General features: G+C 48.3%; 1 protein-coding gene across 1 annotated transcript; it reads right to left on the reverse strand.

The window, feature by feature from the left end:
* Nucleotides 1-5,105: 5,105 nt before the first annotated feature.
* Nucleotides 5,106-17,318, reverse strand: FCAMR (Fc fragment of IgA and IgM receptor). The gene is made up of 7 exons (XM_032289043.1): nucleotides 16,904-17,318; nucleotides 13,886-13,946; nucleotides 12,312-12,455; nucleotides 9,617-9,955; nucleotides 7,884-8,649; nucleotides 7,141-7,259; nucleotides 5,106-5,815 (listed from the first exon to the last, which is right to left on the reverse strand). The coding sequence occupies exons 1-7, from the start codon at nucleotides 17,114-17,116 to the stop codon at nucleotides 5,655-5,657; spliced, it is 1,803 nt and encodes a 600-aa protein (XP_032144934.1). The 5' UTR covers nucleotides 17,117-17,318; the 3' UTR covers nucleotides 5,106-5,654.
* Between the last annotated feature and the right edge of the window lie 1,092 nt (nucleotides 17,319-18,410).

An 18,410-nucleotide genomic window follows, 5' to 3' on the forward strand; every position in this document is an offset into this window, starting at 1 on the left:
TGGGGATAGGGGAGTGAAGCTAATTATAAAAGACCCTGGAGGTTGGGCGTGGTGGCCCGCACCTGTAATCCCAGCACTTCAGGAGGCCAAGGGAGGTGGATCACTTGAGGCCAGGAGTTTGAGACCAGCCTGGCCAACATGGTGAAAAATATTCTACTAAAAATACAAAATTAGCTGGGCATGGTGGCATGCACCTGAAATCCCAGCTACTCAGGTGGCTGAGGTGGGAGGATTGCTTGAACCCTGGAGGCAGGGGTTGCAGTGAGCCGAGATTGTGCCACTGCACTGCAGCCTAGGCGAGAAGGCGAGAGTATGTCTCAATAATAATAATGATAACAGTAGTAGTAATAATTGTTTTAAAAGGCTCTGGAAATGGAAAATCAGCCATGGTCCAAAAGCTCTCTCCATTCTTCTTTGGGCCTAGTCTCTACACTCCAAAGAGCTTTAATTCTCTGCTTCTGAGAGGCAGGGACATGTGAGCAAACCTTTTTTGAGGTTACTGAACCATTGTCCTGTGCTCTTTTACCGCCACACCCTGGCTAGGGAGGAGCGGAAGGAGGAAGATTTTTGGAGTAGACATCCAAAGTCAACAGGTGGAGTGTCAGGTGACAGGGCCCAGCCCCTCTCATAAGCCATTGGGGTCCTCCTGAAGACTCGCTGTTTCCTTGTTCCTGGTCTGAGCCTGGCTCTCGGCCCAAGCCTTGCCTGGCTGGTAGGCAGTGATTGGAAAAATAGTCCCTGTAATCCCCTGCAGCCTGTGCTTATCTGAGCCTCAATGTTCCCATCTGTAGAATGGGAGTCTGTTTCTGTTTGGTGATGTATATTGTAATTGTCTGTACTCCCCTGGGGGAGGTAGGGGAAGAAAGTGCTGGCCCCATAAAATGTTTAAATCAGTTGCATTTACTAATCAGCCCATGCCAGGCACTAAAGAAGCCACATCCTGAATTCTTTTTCTTGAACTCTTATCTGCAATGAAATGCAGTATCTTCAGACATATTGCAGAGCATTCTAGAAAACACCTTGGGACACAGTAGCCCTAGCTTTCTTCCTCCTCTCTAAAGTACTCATGATTAGGAAGCCAGAACTTTGCCACTCAGGGAGAGAAGTGGCCTTTGTATGACCCTGTGTGCTCACAGCAGAACTGGTAGATCTGGATTGAGGTAGCAAATAAGTGAGGAGTGGGAACAAGGCCAGAGGTTGGCAAAGGCAGAACATGGAAGAGTTCAGATTCTACTCAGCAAATGCATGTCTTTTTGTTGTTGTTGTTTGTAGAAATGAGGTCTCGTTATGTTGCCCAGGCTAGTCTCAGACTCCTGGCATCAAGTTATCTTCCTGCCTCAGTCTCCCACAGTGCTGGGATTACAGGCATGAGCCATGGTGCCCAGCCTCAATCAATGTCTTTGATGTAACACGTCCAGAAGGCAAACAGTGGCCTGCAGGCCCAGGGCATTGGCACTGGTGATCTGCACGTACCTCCAGAGGTGCAGCCTGGGGTTATCTCCTGCGGCTGCCACTTCTCTGCTGCCCACATGGATTTCAACTGGCCCTTTAGAGAGCAGGCAGTAGGATGACAGCTCATCCTCCTGCTGACAGTGAAGGGAGCAGGCTGGCAGGGGAAGGCCAGCGCCTGTAAACCAAGCTGTGTCGCCATAGGAAAAATGAAGACTGTGGTGGTGCTGGGCCTTGAATGCAGGGTTTGTTTCTTTCTGAGTAGAATCTCCATTCTCCATTCCACGTTAGTCATGCTTTCAGCTCTGGGATATCTGCACTGGGAGCACAATCAAATAACTTGGCTGAAGTGCATTATGGGTCTCTGTGTGGAGGTATCTTCCTCTAGGGTCTGACTGAGGCTGTTATCAAACTGATTCTGGATGTCTCAGACCACAGTGGCTATTGGAGGAGAGGAAGAAAGCGCCGATGTGTTAGCAGAGAGCTGAGTGGTTGGCTTAGAGTCATGCATTTGCCCCGAGTAACCTGAGACAGATGGACATTCCATCAAATAAAGACCTGAGCTCCTTTTGTACAAATGTCAACAAGGACCTCGGGGCTGGTGCCTGAATTTTTAGCTCTAGTTCCGGCTCTCTGAACTTTTTTTTAAATACCTCATTAGGCCAGGATTGTAATAAACTAGTTAGGTGACTAAAGATAACCAATTCCTGGAAATGATTATGAAATCTTCTATGCATGAGCCTAAGAAAGAAAGAGAGAGAGAGAGAGAGATGTGGAGGTGGGCTGCTTTGCATCAAGTCCCAGTGTGCTTTTTCCTGAGTAGTATAACTTAATTTCTCTGGACCTCAGTTTTCTCATCTGTGAAGTGGGACTGATCACACCTACCTTACAGAAATGTTACTCTAACTGTGAAACACAATGTGAAAACACCTAGGATAGTCCCTGCTATGCAGAGACACGCTAACAAGCAGGTAAGTGGAAGGGTAAGTAGAACTGCAGCATTGAGCTCTAACCTGAGAAGCTGCTTGATCTTGTGAAAATCAATGGCCTCCCTGCATCCTCAATTAGATTCTAATCCTAGATTAGAAATCCCCAGGTTTCCCTGATTCTGGCCCAGAGATAGATGTTTGCCTGCCCCTCACCTCAGGGGTATAGGCATCATGCTAGCTGGCGATATAAGATGAAACACAAGAGCACTGACAATACCAGTTGGTGGGGGATAGCCTCTCTGCTGGTTTGGCCTCTGGCCCTTTAAATCAACCCTCCTGCCTACTCCGTGCATCAGTTAGCCCATAAAGGAGAGCTGTAAACAGTCGGGGCTTCCCCACTCCCTTCCCTGAAAGTTCTTTCTCGGATCTTATCTCTGCCCTCTCCAATCTCTTGGCCCTGGGACTCTAATCTGGCTCTGCTCTGGCCCTTTGAACTCCTACCAGCACCACCACTGGTGGAGCTCAGCTTTCCCTATAACGGCCTCACCGCTGGAAACGTTCCTGGTTCTAGCCTCGTGGCCAACACCCTTGCTGGGCTGGTTGCTCTCCTCTCTCCTTCCCCCAAGATGGGGTAGTCAGATAGAACATTCTAGCTGCTGAATTCCCAGTCAAAGTATTGAGGCCATTTGGAGGAAGGAGTGGTCCTGGTGAAAGGTGATCAGGGAAGCTCTTGAGGAAGAATAGGATCTGATCTCCAGATCTGAGCGGGAACAAGGGAGTCCTGTGTGGTTTCATGGCTTAGTGCAGGGACTGGCAGATTCTGGCTCAAGGGCCAAATCCAGCCTACCTCCTGTTTTTGGAAATAAAGTTTTATTGGAACACAGCCAAGGTCATGTGTTTCTGGACTACCTGGCTGCTTTTGTGCTGCAATGGCAGAACCAAGTCGTTGCCGCAGAGACTGTATGACCTGCAAAGCCTAAAATATTTACCATCTGGCTCTTTACCGAAGAGTTGGCCAACCTCTGGTTTAGTGCATCAGGCTTCCCCAAACAAAGAGTGATGTGAGGCACTCCAGCCTGAGAGACTGCTTCACTGAAACACAATAGTCCAACACAGCTGAGAAACACAGAGAATGTCCCCACCCCGAAGTGTGAAAACCCCTGGTGCTTCACAATCCACCTTCATATAGTAATGGCTCTGAAAGATCCTGCTAGAAGAATGTTTGTTGTTTCTCAGCATTTCCAAAACTTCATTCATCTACCAAACCTCCTTTTCCTCAGAATGTCTTTTCACATACTGAGAATCTAGCATTAGAAATATTCTGGGTCCTGGGCGCATCCCTGCCACAAATGAAAACCAATTCCTGGAAATGATCATGAAACCGTCTATGCACGAGCCTAAGAGAGAGAGAGAGAGAAATAAGCGAGCCTTTAGAGCTTTACACAGGATAGAGCTTGACCGGATACCTAGACCATAAAACCAAGCAATGTCCAGCAACCCCGAACTGCCGTGTGGGTGGCCGCTGCGAGCGGCCTCGGCTAAAGCACACACCTGGCCTGGCCTGCGTCCTCACCGGTGGAAGGGGGTCTATGGTGTCTGTCCTAACTCCGTTACAGGATTTTTTTGGGCACGTCACTGAGCAAGTGAACAGGAAAATAGTCTCGAGGGATGATTGTGGTATCCTTGATTTTTGACAATGAGTTTTGCTTTGGTGCATTGCTCAGCAATGGTGAAGTGAAAAAGGCCCCAAACCAAGGTCACAAGTTCTCTTTGTGGCTCCTCACGGTGCTATAACTAACTGGGCTAGCCTGGTGACTTTAGCCCTACCTGTTCCCTTAACCCTGCTGGGCCTCATGTCCCTTGCTTCTAGACTGAGGGTTTTAGACTAGTTAGTCTCTAAAGATCTGTTAGCTTCGAGATTCTGTGATTCCATGTGGTTAGATGCGTACCACTTTCCTCCTTATCCACAACAGCAGGTTCCTCTTACAGGCCATGAAACCTACAAGAAATCTCCTTGATTTTCTTGGTATGGTGTCCAAGTTCAGAACCAGGTATGCGGAGGTATGACTGAAGGATTTCTGGGCTGCTGACAGTTTAGAAGGCAGGGCGGAGCTTTCTGGAAATGTCTGCCTGGCAATTCTCATCTGGATATTGGAGCCTATCTTTCCTTTCTGCCTCTACTGCTCAGGCTGCTCTATGCAACAATGGAGCCCAGATAGCTTGCCAGCGGATCTGGCAAAAGAAAAGAGTGGGTGAGATTCCTGCAAAGACAGCGGGGCCGAGTGTGGAGCGTAAGCTCCCTGACAGGCATGAGAAGACATAGTTACAGGGCAGAATCCACATAAAGTTCTTCTCTTTTGTCTCCCACCTCACCCCCCAAAACCATCTTCCAGCTTCACCAATAGTCCTCCATATCGAGGATTTATAAGCAGCTGAACAAGAGGGGCTTTATAGAGAAAGCAAGAATCTACTGAAAATACCCGGCTCCTCCATGAATGTAGGAAAATCCCGGAAAACCTTGGCTGGGTCAAAAGGTCTATGGCACAATGAGCCTGGGTCTAAATGGGGCGGGATGACATGAGGAAAGGCTGTTTGCTCTTTCGGTCTCGGTGTGGAAACTGCCTGCCTGTGGGGTCATCTAGAGGATTCCCAAAAGGAGGGGCAGAAGCCCAGGGGGACCCAGAGCTCTTGCATGGGCAGAGTGCCCAAAGGCCATTGAGCCCCCAAGTCAGTCAATCAGCCACAGGTATTTACTGGGGTCCTATGAGTTGGAAGTTCTCTGGGGGATATAATAAGATGAATAAAACACAATTACTGCCCTAAAGGAGCTTAGAATCTACATGAGAAGGCAAGGCTGGTACACTTAAATATAATTAAATGTGAGTGTTAACAGTAGTCAGAAAAGGGGCCCCCAGCAAGGGCTGGGAGTGATGACAGAGGATTAGTCACTTTCCACACTGATTGGGAGCCCCTTCTATTTTCAAACATTCAGGAATGGAAATTTCACGCTTCTCCTTGGTGACCTCTTCCAGTGTTTCATACACCTTTCTTGAAGTCTCCTTTGAGTCAGATTGTTACCTTGGACATGGACAATGCTTGACTTTCTTGCGCCCAAGGATGGCCAGCCTTTCTTCCTTGGATGGAGCCCCAGCTGCGGAAAGGTGGAGGAAGGATGACGGAAAGAGGCTTTCCTGAAAAGGATGATGGAAAGGGTCCTGAAGGCCTTTGATCTCAGTCCTCCTTCCACGGTGACTGAGCAGTTCATCTTTCCATTCCTCAGGGTCCTGGATTCCTCTCTGGGGCAGTCAGGCTGGTCCCAGCGGGAAGAGAGTCATCCTGAAGCATCTTTCTTTCCATGTGGGGCAGCTGGTCTGGTTGGAGGTTCACATCCAGAACATGTGTCATCTGAATCAGGGTGACCCTTTCTGCCTCCTGAGCTGCAGGGATACAGAGTAGACTGTGAGGATTCTGGGTCAGGACAGCACTGACTTTGATTTCCTAAGAGCCACTCCCACCCACTGCAAGTTTTCAAGAACTTTCTGACACAGGGGCAATGGAGTCCTCGTTGGCTAGGCTAAGCCAGTCTAGCCCTGACAGGACCTGGGCTTCAGGGCCTGGGTCTGAGAACCTTAGCCTCCTCCACTAGCTGCCAGAAAAATCTGACCCTTTCTTTACTAGGTCTACATATCACAGAGCTCTCACTTTAAGAGTATTTAAACCTGGGCACATTACTGTCAGAGAATTTCAGCAGGGCCATGCAGAAGGGAGCAAATGTGAGGTTTGATCACAAGTCTGGGTGGGTCCTGCACTCCTGCTCTCTGCTGCGAGGGTTGCCTATGTGGCTTATGGTTAACATGGGCATCACAGCAGCTTCTCGTTATGCTCTGGAATGCCATTGACACATAAGTACAGAGATGCATTCCCATTTTATTGATTAAAAACCAAGGCAGGGGGCCGGGCGCGGTGGCTCAAGCCTGTAATCCCAGCACTTTGGGAGGCCGAGGCGGGTGGATCACGAGGTCAAGAGATCGAGACCATCCTGGTCAACATGGTGAAACCCCATCTCTACTAAAAATACAAAACATTAGCTGGGCATGGTGGCGCACGCCTGTAATCCCAGCTACTCAGGAGGCTGAGGCAGGAGAATTGCCTGAACCCAGGAGGCGGAGGTTGCGGTGAGCCGAGATCGCGCCATTGCACTCCAGCCTGGGTAACAAGAGCGAAACTCCGTCTCAAAAAAAAAAATAATAATAAAAAATAAAAAATAAAAATAAAAAAAAAAAAAACCAAGGCAGGTTGAGTGAGGTGGCTCATGCCTATAATCCCAGCACTTTGGGAAGCCAAGGATCACCTGACGTCAGGAGTTCGAGATTATTCTGGCCAACATGGTGGAAACCCGTCTCTATTAAAAATACAAAAATTAGCAAGGCATGGTGGCGCACACCTGTAGTCCCCAGCTACTTGGGAGGCTAAGGCAGGAGAATTGCTTGAACCTGGGAGGCGGAGGTTGCAGTGAGCCGAGATCACACCACTGCACTCCAGCTTGGGGAACAGAGAAGACTCTGTCTCAAAAAAAGAAAAGAAAAAAGAAAAAGATAAAGAAAAGAAAAGAAACTGAGGCCGAGAATGGTTAAATGGCTCGGCCTAGAATTTAGCTCTTTTGCATTGAAAAGTCCTGGCAGGACTCTATCCCTACCCAGCCCTGAGGGTATCAGGTGGGAACCAGAACTTCTCTCTCTAGCCTTGGGGCTACTCAACTCACAGGTCCTCCTTCTCCAGAGCTTCCTTTGCAATAGAACGAGAGCCATAAGCATAAACAAGACCAGCAAGGTAGAGACGGGAGCCAGTGTCCAAGAGTTGCTTTCATCTTCTGGAGAAGCACTGGAGTGGGGAGGATGGAAAGAGCACAGGAGAGAGGAGTTGGAGCTGGGCAGAAGATTAAAGACCATTTGCCCATGGCCTCCTTTTACAGGTGAAGAAGCTGAGGCCAAAGCAAGTGGGTAGCCCTGCTTTCCATGGCTAATGAGTGGCAGAGCTGGGACTAGAATCTCTGTCTTCAGTCTTTCAAGCCTGAATCTTTTTCTCTCTTCCACCCATCTGTGTGTGGACCCCATGATGCCTCCCAGTGAGAAGAGGACTGGGTGGGAGCCAGGGACTCCAGCCTCAGCACTGGACCCTGGCACAGCCTTTCCTTGTGTTTTCAGTGCATCACCCCCTCTCTCCAGAGCTCCTATTCTTCATCTTTAAAACCAGAAAGTCCTGAGGAAGCTTCCAGCCTAAATATTATCTTTCTATCATTTAGATTTCACTTGAAAACCACATGGAGATACTTAGGGAATGTTCTCACAGCAAGACCCTTTGAGTGAGGGAGGGCATCTGATGCTTATGTCACTGTCTTATGGGTACAAAGGGAGAGAAGTGAGCAGGGGGAGAGGGGCCTCCCTCACATGCCAGGGATGAGGCAGATATGGGGTCCCTGACCCGGAGAAGGTGCCTGGGGGTTACCTCTTCACAGAAGACTCCTTGCCAGGGGGCTTCCAGGGTCCTACTGCCAGGGCCTGGCTCGGCGTTGCTTGGGAACCTCTGTCTCCAGTGGCAGCATCTAGGTCCCCTGCAACGCTTCCTTCCCCGGATGCTGCCTCTATGTTGGTGGTTCCCAAGGTCCACACGCCTGCAGCTGGAGTTGTTTTTCCAATGGGGCCCAGAGATTGTTGCTTAGAAACACTGGTTTCTAAGCAACACTGTGGGAGGATTTCCCAGGCCAACGTTTCTGAGACCGGAGCTGGTGGACTAACGGTTCCTAGGGCCTTTTTGGCTACTTCAAGAGCTATCCTGACCCTCTCTGTGTCCTCCCTTGGCCTATCGACCTTGGTGGTTGTCATCTCCCTCCCATCTTTGCTGGCTCTAGCCTTGTTTGTCACTGAGCTTCTGGTGCCGCCCCAAACACCTTCCGTTGTATTGAACATTCTGCTTCTGCTTTCTGAAGCTGGACTCTCTGGAATGGGAGCTGGTGCTTTGGGAGAACCCTCCGCCTGGCTGCCTGTCCCTGGAGCTGCTGGCCTGGTTGCTCCTGAGGTTTGTCTTCCCTCAGCTGAAGCTCTGGTCATGCTGGTTCCTAGAGTTGAAGCAACTGTGTCCCATGCTGTCGCCTGTCCTAAGGTCTGGGTTGTTCCTGGGGTCCACCTGTTGGCCACTGGAGACGCTGTTCCATAGGATCTCATGGGGAGCTCCCCAGCAGCTGGAGTGGCTGTGGGGAGGCTGCTGGAGGCACCTGTGTGGACAGCAGAGGGAGGCCACATGGGAAGGCTGGCAGGCCATCCATTGGATTTGGCAAAGGGCACCAGATTTAAAATATGGAATGCAACCTCACTGAGAGATGCAGTCTTTGGCTAATAGGTTGGATAAAATAAAAAATTGGGAAATGTTTTATTCTCCAGTCTGTGGCAAACATTCTCTAGTCTGTGGCAGACACTGACATGTTACATTCCTATTTCCTTCTCCTAGGTGCACGTCTTTTCTATCCAGCTGTCTTGGATCCTTACGCTGCATTCTCCAGAGACCCACAGCCCAACAGATACTGCTCTTCAAAAGAGATAAAAGAAACACTCCAGTCCCAGCAGAACAGTCCGTTGTAAAAGGTGGCGGAGAGCAGCAACTAGTAGAACTAACTTGCTCTCAGGATGCCTCCTGTCGTGCTGTCTCCTCTGCCGAGTGGCCTTTCACAGCCTGGGTGCCCTTCCTTTGCTCTGAGTACCTGACTTGGGATCAACAACCAGAACCTGCAGCAGAGGGACTAGGCCTGGGAGCTGGCAGGTGTCTGCTGAGGGGCTCAGCAAGCATCTGTGTGAGGGCAAGCCCAGTTGCAATTCTTCCGTCCCACCTGTCACACACTCTGCAGTGCTGTCGCATCTCTACATGTCTGAACACGGAGCTATCAGGATCCTAAGAAGCCACATTATCCCACTCTTGGAACCATCACCAAATGTATATTTCATGACATTTGGGGGAATTGGGTGGGAAAGCACACAAGTGTTCTCTGGGGAAGTTTTTCCTAATATCTCCCTTTCTGTTGAAGGCAGCCTTTTTCTGAAATGAAAGCCTATTTCTTAAAGTCTTTGCCTTGCCCCAGCTTCTCCTCATCACTCCCCTAATCTTTCAAGCCCTTTTAGGGTTCTGAGCCTTCTCTCTCACTTTCTCCTTCAAGCATCAAGCTTGGCCCAGCAGCCACAATCTCATACCTGCCGAGACGGTCAGATTCATGCTAAAGAACAGCAGGTTGTTTTCATCTCCAATGCCGCAGAGGTAGCATCCAATGTCCTCCGGGGACAGCTGGGACAGCCTCACCACAAACAAGCCCCTCTGTGGAAAGTCTGTGAGGGCCACGCGGTCACGATAGCGATGGTGAATGTAGTGGTTGGTGGACACAATGGTCTGGCAGATCCATCTTGAGGGCCTCAGACGGCACCAGTACTTCCTCTGGTGCCTGTTGACAGATGAGGGGGCATAATGACACTGGATGGTGACAGCTCCTCCAGGATCCCCAGACACCAGTCTTGGGCCCTTCAACACATTTGTAGCTGCAGACAGAGAAGGAAGTCAAAGGAGAGGGAGCGGTGAGCATAGTCACTGTTTGCGGAGTCACAAGCTCTGAACTCTGCCAGAATTAGAGGTCAGATCAGAAAATGCCACTGTGAACATGGAGGAGAATCAATATAGAAATGGCAGAGTTCAGCCACTGGGAAAGCAGACATTGCCCCAAGGTATGGAAGATGAAAATGTAATCATAATCTTACCCACTATTTAGCTAACACTTACCCTGTGCCATCCTGGTGCATCCAGAGCCTGGGTTCCCCTGTGCTCCAATGCAGATGCTTAAAAAGATGCCATCTAAGCACATGCAAGAGGGCTGAGGCCACATCTGACACTCACTCACTCAATCACTCCTCGCTGTAGATTTAGACAACGCAGCCCAAATCACGCCACCAATGATAACATTAGCTGGTAATTTATCATTAAAAGACAAAAATATTCACAATTATAAACAAGAACCCTTTCAGGACAACAGTGATGGTTCCCTGATGGAAGGGCTCTGGTTTGCATGGAATGTAAAAGAGAGATGCTAAACAGTAAGAAGGTATCAATGTACCTTTCATCTGCAAAAGAGCAGGGGCCCTGAAACACAAGAATCTTGTTCTGCTTGGTGGGTACCTATCTGGACCAGTGGTTGCAAAATTTTTCACACTAGTCACTTTTCCATAGAAACAGAAACAACCAAGTACCACCATATAAGCACAGATGAGCAGTCCTGTGGATGTATCTGCTTGCAACAGGCATAAGGACAATTTGTAGTTGAACCACATACATGGCCAGCTTCCTGGATGACTTAAATGTGATGGGGTGTAAGCAGAAGCAGTTTATTCTTTCTCCCACTGCCTCTTCATGCCTTCTCCGTGGACTTCTCTGCTCCTCGATGAAATCTGAGGCATCGTCTCATGTATAGTAGCTTTCATAATCTCTCTTGGATAATAAAAGCCCCACCTAGTCTAAAATTATACATCTAGCCTGGTACAGTGAAAGAGTACAACTCCAACCTCTTGCCCAAATGAAACCCTTCCCTTTATCCTAGCAGTGCTTGAAGTCTGTCATGGAGGATGGGGCATGCTTGATGGGAGACGATTGGGTCGTGGAGATGGACCCCTCATGAATGGGTTAGGACCACACCCTCGATGCTAATTAAGTTATTTCTCAATTAGTTCACATGAGATCTGGGGCCTCCCTCCACCCCTTCTTTTCCTCCCCCTCTTGTCATGTGCTGTGCTGCTCCTGTTTTCCTCCCCCATGAGCAAATGCTCCCTAAAGCCTCAGCAGAAGCCAAGCAGATACCGGCACCATGTTTCCTGTACAGCCCACAGAACCATGAGCAAAATTAAACTTCTTTCCTTTGCAAGTAACCCAGACTCAGATATTTCTTTATAGCACCGTAAAAATGGCTTAATATAATCTTATTGCCAGGAACAGTTAAATAGTTTGTGGGTGCCAGTGCAAAATGAAAGTGCAGGACTTCTTGTTCAAAAGTTATCAAGAATTTCAAGATGTCAACGGCAGAGCATTAAGCCAAGTACCTTCTGAGTATGGGGTCCTGTGAGACTGCACCGGCCTGGGAAATCTACCTTGCTGCCTATTATGTGTGCATTCAGGTCTAATTACATGAAGAGTAGAGGTTGCAAATGTTATGGCTGTACTGATACTCACTGTAAGTTTAATTAAACAACACACCCCAAACCATGCCACTAACAGGAAAGTTAAATGACCATTTAAATTTACCAAATTGTGAATATTTGCAATATTCGCAATTACAAACAGGGGCCATTTCAGGACATCGGTGATGATGGCCTGATAATGTGTTCATGTCCCAGATTTCAGGAATTCTCCTGATCTACATGTGGCACATTTGAGAGGGGCACAGTTCCATTAATCAGCAGGATGAGGTACTCTGACTTCATAGCAGAAAGCTAATTAAAAATCCTTAATCAACCCTTGCAATGCACATCAGTTTTTATTAATATCAAAGTTAAGAACCAACACCTTAAGGATTCATTTGATAGATCACTGATTGGTAGCTCTTTGTTACACATAATAATTACACATTGGGAAAGTTTATATTAACTACCTGTGGGAATTCAAGACCAGGCTAGCATTTTAGAGTCAATGTGTGCTCACCTGAGGGCCCTGATGCCAATTCTCTGCCCATCCATGGAGGTGGGTGCCCCGGCTCTCAATCCCTCACTGTTACTCAGCAGTTAGTTGTCTATCGCTATGGTGTCTATTACGAGAGGCTAGGACTGCCTATAGCTGTGAGGAGCCTGACTTGGTCTGAGAGAGCCTGAGAGGTCTGAGGTTCGTGGTCGGACAAAGGAAGGGTAGGGGTTGTACCTGCGAAGGAGCTCCCCTCCCGCCAGCAGAGGGGTGAAGAAGGCATGAGTGTTCCCATGGCCTGGAGATGGGTCCTGGAGGGGACAGAGGCCTCCCACAGCCATCTGAGATGGGGTCTTTTTTGTGGAAGGGTGAAAGAAGAACCTGCAGCAAAGGGAGGAGATGGGCCATCAACAGCCATCCATGTGTCCACAAAAGCATCCACAGATGAAGAAGCAAACAGCCAGCTCCAAACCCCTGCCAGACCAGAGAACTCCAGGCCGTCCATCAAGTAAGAGCTCCCTGCCCGCCTTCAGCTCCTCCCTCCCACTGCTACCACCCTGCTGGGGTCTCAGGCAGTAGCTGCCTAGAAGGGAAGGAAAGAGGGGTGGGGAAGAGGGAAAGCAGCAACCACACCCTCTTCCTAGACTGCAGGCCTGAGAGGGCACAAGGGAGTATACCTTTAAATGAAGATTAAAGTGCTGACCAAAGTATTTAACTGGAAACTTAAAATGATCAATTATAATATTTGAGACTTAAGGCAATTAATTTAGGACCATTACTTAGCAAAAAAGGCATAGCCCTGCCTCAGTTGTCATTTGGGGCAGGGGGATCCTGCTCTTACAAAAAATTTTATAAGGGAGAGCAGGAGATTAAAGAGGTGGTGTGATTTTAGCATGCAGAGTGCTTACTCAAATATCGGCTGCATTTGATTCATTGAAACTTTGATTTGTTTTTAAGCCAGTTGTCAAACCTTTTTTTGGTATTATCATAGAATTTCCATTCCTTCATTAATTTATTCAGTCACTATTTATTAAGCATCTACTTGGGACTTGTTTCTAGGTACTGGGTACTCTTGGCGTATACTCACTGTATTCCTCAATGGCTCACTATTACTATCAGAATGAAATCCAGCTACTACAGCATGAAGACAGGGCCACTTGTCATCTGAGCCTGGCTTGTACCTGGCCAGCTCTGCCATATACCACCCTTTTAAAGGCGAGGGCCTTTAGGACAGGGCTCCTGCCTTTCATTTATCTTGTCCCCAGTGTCTAGCACATGTTGAACTCTTCATAAATGTGTGTTGAATAAATAAGTAAATGAATGAATATAATTATTTATTTGCCTATGTAGTTTCTTTGAACTCAGAGCAGAGCAGGGTCTTCATCTTTATGTTCCCAGTGCTGGGTCTGGCACTTCAGCGTTTATAGAATGAGTGCTAAGGAAACAGTCCTCCTTCTGCCCTTTGCGTGCCCTGGAACCCTGGTCTTGAAAATGCAGCTGACTTTTAGTCATCAGTTAAATGCAAAAGAGCAGGGAGAAGGGGAATATCAAAACAGAGACTATTCAAGACAAGCTTCTGCTCAAGGCAAGCTTCTGCTCTCTCATGTGGGCCCCCACAATCCTCATTCCTCCTGGGCCCACATCTGACCACTCTCTGGGTCCACTGCATGACCTTGGATCCCAGGAAAGAAGCTGTAGATATGCCCAAACTGTGTTGAATGTCGCTGTAGTGCCTGCTAGGAATCTCTGCAGCCTGAAAGACTCAGGTCTCGTTTTGCAAGCCCTGAACCTGGGCTGGGTATGGAACTCACCTTGTAGCAGGCACAGTACAAGGAAGAAGGGCATTTTCCATCCTGCCCTCCTGCTGGTGACCTGCAAAAAACACTTAAATGAAATGAGGCCTGAGAGAAGCTGGGTGAGAGGTGACGGAACTTGAGAGAACAAGCACCTTCTCACTTTGGGATCTTGGTTTGCTTGGTACAGGAGCTGGGTTGCAGATATCTGAGAGTAAAACAAGCACTTCCCTCCCTGAGAAAGCATGACTTTCTCCTCACCCTCCTGAGCATGCACCTTTGGGTCATGTCCACAAGGTTAAAATGTCGCTTACCCTTGAGGGATCTGTATTCAGAAGAGGTGAATCTCCCTCTGTAGGATTCTAGCCCGGGCACCCACTTGCCAGCCTGGAGCTCTGGGTTTGTGAGGAGCACCGTGCAGTGGGAAGACCACGTTTGAACTCCAAACTCTAGCTGGAACTGTGGGACCTTGGAAAGTGAGGCTCAGGGATTTGTTTCCTCTCCAGGGGAATGACGGAATCTGCATGGCGTTGTTATACAACTTAAGTGAGATCGTGGTAAAGTGCCGGCCATGAGCCTGCAGTAGTGAGCTTCTGCTCCTCTCCTCACTGTTTCCTGTTTGTAGAAGGGCAGTTGATTTTTTTCAAGGGAAGGTTTCTGTTTCACTGTTAGTGTGCCTCTGGTCAGTAACAAGGAGTTAAAAATTAAATCTCAGGCCAAGTAGCTCTCTGCACTAGGGTGCTGTTCTGTTTCTTCTCCACAACTTCTAGAAGGTCCTCTCTGTCCCCACATTCATGCTGACCTTCGCTCCACTCTGTTCTCTCCCACTGGCATAGGGATTTTCCAGAGGGGATGGCTTTGTGTTTCACCCCTCTACCTCTAGGCTCTCAAACAGGATCTAGCACATTGTAGGAGGGCAGTGCACAGATATTGTGAACAGTAACTCTCCTCTCTTGTAGTGGACACTATACTGATCACTACTCAATGGTCTTTGACTGCTTGCTGATTAAAAAGACAAAGATTGTGGCCAGGTGCTGTGGCTCACTCCTGTAATCCCAGCACTTTGGGAGGCCCTGGTGGATGGATCACAAGGTCAGGAGTTCGAGACCAGCTCGACCAACAGTGTGAAGCCCTGTCTCTACTAAAAATACAAAAATCAGCTAGGCATGGTGACAGGCACCCATAATCCCAGCTTCTCAGGAAGCTGAGGCAGGAGAATCGCTTGAACCCGGGAGGTGGTGGTTGCAGTGAGCCAAGATCGCACCATTGCACTCCAACCTGGCTACAGAGTGAGCCTCCATCTCAAAAAAAAAAAAAAAAAAAAGTCAGAGATTGTACATTATACTTCTTTTGTATTCCCCAGAGAGTATTCATGGATGCTTTTTGATTGAATCTACTATTTGCATCTATCCACTCTTCTGTTTCTGGGAGCTATAGATTTTTTAAAAAGCAAACTAAAGTTAGCCATTGTGTTTTTCTTCCTACTCGAATATGTTCCTCATTAATGTTAAGGACAGACGCTAACAGTCAACGGTTTGGCCCGTGGGCAGAAACCCCCTCACTCCCCAAACCGTTTAAGCCATGCAAAGCCACTGGCCAGTTTGGGACACAGGTTGTGCGGGAGGGAATCACAAAGAGGAACAGGAAATAGGGGAAAAAAGAAGGCAGAGGAAGTAGAAGGGGGAAAGAAAAGGCAAGGTAGGAGGCGAAAGAAGGGAAAAGGGAAGAGAGAGGAGAGAAGAAAAGTGGAGAGTCCGTGGGGTGGCCCTGTCAGGTGAGCGGTCCCCTCAGCGTGGCTCTGCCCAGCCCTCTCCACTAAACCCTTTGCCTGCTCTATCCAGCTTGAGCCCCAAGAGTGGCCAGATCTTTAAAAATCCATAGGCTCTTTACTCCTCCTTCTGTGCCTTCCCTGCAGCAAGTCCCCTAGATTGGGCACTGTGATGGCAGTCTCAGACCTTTCCCTGCCTTACAGGGCTTCCTTCTGCATCCATCTCAGTCCGTAAATAAGATCCAGCAGACTCTTACGGAGACTTTCCCAGGGGTTGTGCACATAACCCATAATTTGATTAATATTCACCAAGTCTCGGCTGATTCTGGGGCTGGCACCCAGGCTCCCCCCTGGCAAATTTTTCTAAAACGTTAAGTGCTGACACAGCACGTGTCGAGGCCAAAGTCTCGACATCACACCATCCAGTTTTTCAGAAGCCACCGGTGCAACAGTCTCTGAGCTTCAGGAAGAAAAGCCGCCTCCATGGGGCAATGAGGAAGCAGGAGTATGAGATAAAATGTTTCCAGGGAATTATCAGCTTTGATTGGAGGCTGGAAGGATAATATTCAGTGGAATGTCTCCAAGTCACTCTCTCTGCCAATGACCTTCAGAAATCCTTTCTCCAGAGGACAGGGTGCCATAATTCAGTAGCCTAGGACCACAAGCCTCTGTTACTGCACACTGCATTTTAGGGGATGAGACCACATGAGGGGACTTTCTTGTCCCTCTTGTCCTGCTGGGAAGAGCATGCACCTCACCTCAGCTTCAGCATAGGCTGCTGTATGACTTCCCAGATCCCCACTGGCCCTCTGAGCCTCGATTCACTCCTATCCCCTCTCTACCTCCCCTGGGCAGCAGAAAAGAAGGGAAGGCATCAGTGTGATATACGGGAGAGAGCACGGTACCAGGACTCAGAGGCTGCAGCAGCCTCAGGTTGATACAATAACTTGGCCAATGTTCTGTTTCTCTCCCCTAAAGAAGAGCTTTGCCTGCATGTTCTCCACGTCTCTTCTTTGTCTAATGTTTTTTGGTTCTAAATTACCCAGGACTTCTATGGAACCATGCATTATGGTGGGGGTGAGCAGAATAGCAGGGAGCTGAGAGAGAGCCCCTGTGTCCTGGACTCCAGAATCCTTACCTGGCCTCCTGGGCAGGAGCCCACCTGCTCTGGGAAGGGCATTGAGGAGCATGTGTGACAGCTATGGCTGCAATTCACCCCCCACATTCAGAGGCAAGACCCCAACCTCCAGGATAGAGCCTCATGTCACCTTTTGTTCTCTGGACTTCACTGTGGCTTCTGCATCCATTTCCGTCCGTAAATAAGATCCAGGTGGACTTTTCTTCTCCTTATGAGATGCAGGTGTTTGGACGTCTTCTAGTTGCTTTTCTTTAAACCTGGAGAGTGAGAAGTCAAGGCAACATGTTGGAAAGCAGCTTGAGCTAGCACCAGAAGGTCGGGGTGCAAGGCATAGCTCTCCCATTCAACTCAAGTCCTTCTCTCTGGATTTCATTATTTATAAGAGAAAGCCAGTCCTAATCCCTAGTTGTTCTTACTGTCACTTATTCCTGAAAAACTTTTCCAGAAGTGGTAACAGTAGCTTCAAGAAAAAAAACACTGATCCATGTCCTTCCTCCTCGTGTGTCCCCTCTAGTCGGGGGTCCCAGACTATTTAGGGTGCCCCAGCTTATTGGCCCATTCAGGCATCTCCCAGACAAGTGATGCAACAGCCCAGGCAGGAAGGCAGGGAAAATTCAGAATTCAGGAGAGGAATTCCCCTGTCATTCGGCTGGCAGCTGGTGCCCTCCAGCTGAACTGGTTCCTCCAACTCTCATAGAGAAGCACTTTGGGCAGCTTGGGTCACTGACTTCAGTTCAATGGCATGAGCTGGTGGTTACTAATTCGTGTCCCTGACAAAGCACAATGCAGTAAACGAGACGATCTTCATGGAAAGAGGACATAGAGAAGTGTGGCTTACGCAAATAGATGACACGCTTGAAAAGTACCCCAATATTTCCCTTTGGAAAATAGTTTATGTTTTTTTTCCATATAAAAGATGTGATTTTCCAATCTCTGTTGGTCTGAAACTGACATTAAAATGGCTGGTACAGCTGAAGCATTCAGCAATGAATGGCACAAGAGGAGTGGGGTCACTGCAAGCTGTAATTAGGGACCCTCACTAGGACCCCTGATAAATATGATAATACAGCACCTCTGGGCCAATTAGAAAGGGAAACTCTTCCCTAAGAATAAATTCAGTTGGTATGTTGTTGGGTAATTTGCTGTAGCCATAGATGGCAGCATGTATTCTCCATGCGTTTCCCTTTCCAAATTTGAAGGCAGATTGAGGGTAGAAACTGAGTCGCTGAAAGCGGTAGAAGAGGAAGAAAAACAACTCTACAGGGTGCTTGGAGTTCGGCTGTGACAGGGCAATTGTGCACTTGTGTGTGCCGGTAGCTGTGTGCATAGCTGTGTGTGGTACTCTCCCAGGATTTAGTCAGCAGCTTCCAGTGCTAGAGCTGCAGATCTTCACCTCCATCCATAGCCTCTCATATTAATTAAAATACATCTACAATGTGAATGGTATCTCCTTAGTAATGGTGCTCTTGAGCAGTGCACAACCTGAAGAACTGTATATAGCGGCCCTGCCTTCAGAGACTCATTTCCAGAAATGAGTGAACCTCATGTAGGTGGTAGAGAGGTGGCTAATGCCTGGTGAGATTCTCCCCTTCCACTTCTTACGGAGCAGTATAGTGTCATGTTTGATTGCATAGACT

Source organism: Sapajus apella, unplaced genomic scaffold (assembly GCF_009761245.1).
Source record: "Sapajus apella isolate SASKATOON/1434 unplaced genomic scaffold, GSC_monkey_1.0 scaffold22, whole genome shotgun sequence".
NCBI lineage: Eukaryota > Metazoa > Chordata > Mammalia > Primates > Cebidae > Sapajus > Sapajus apella.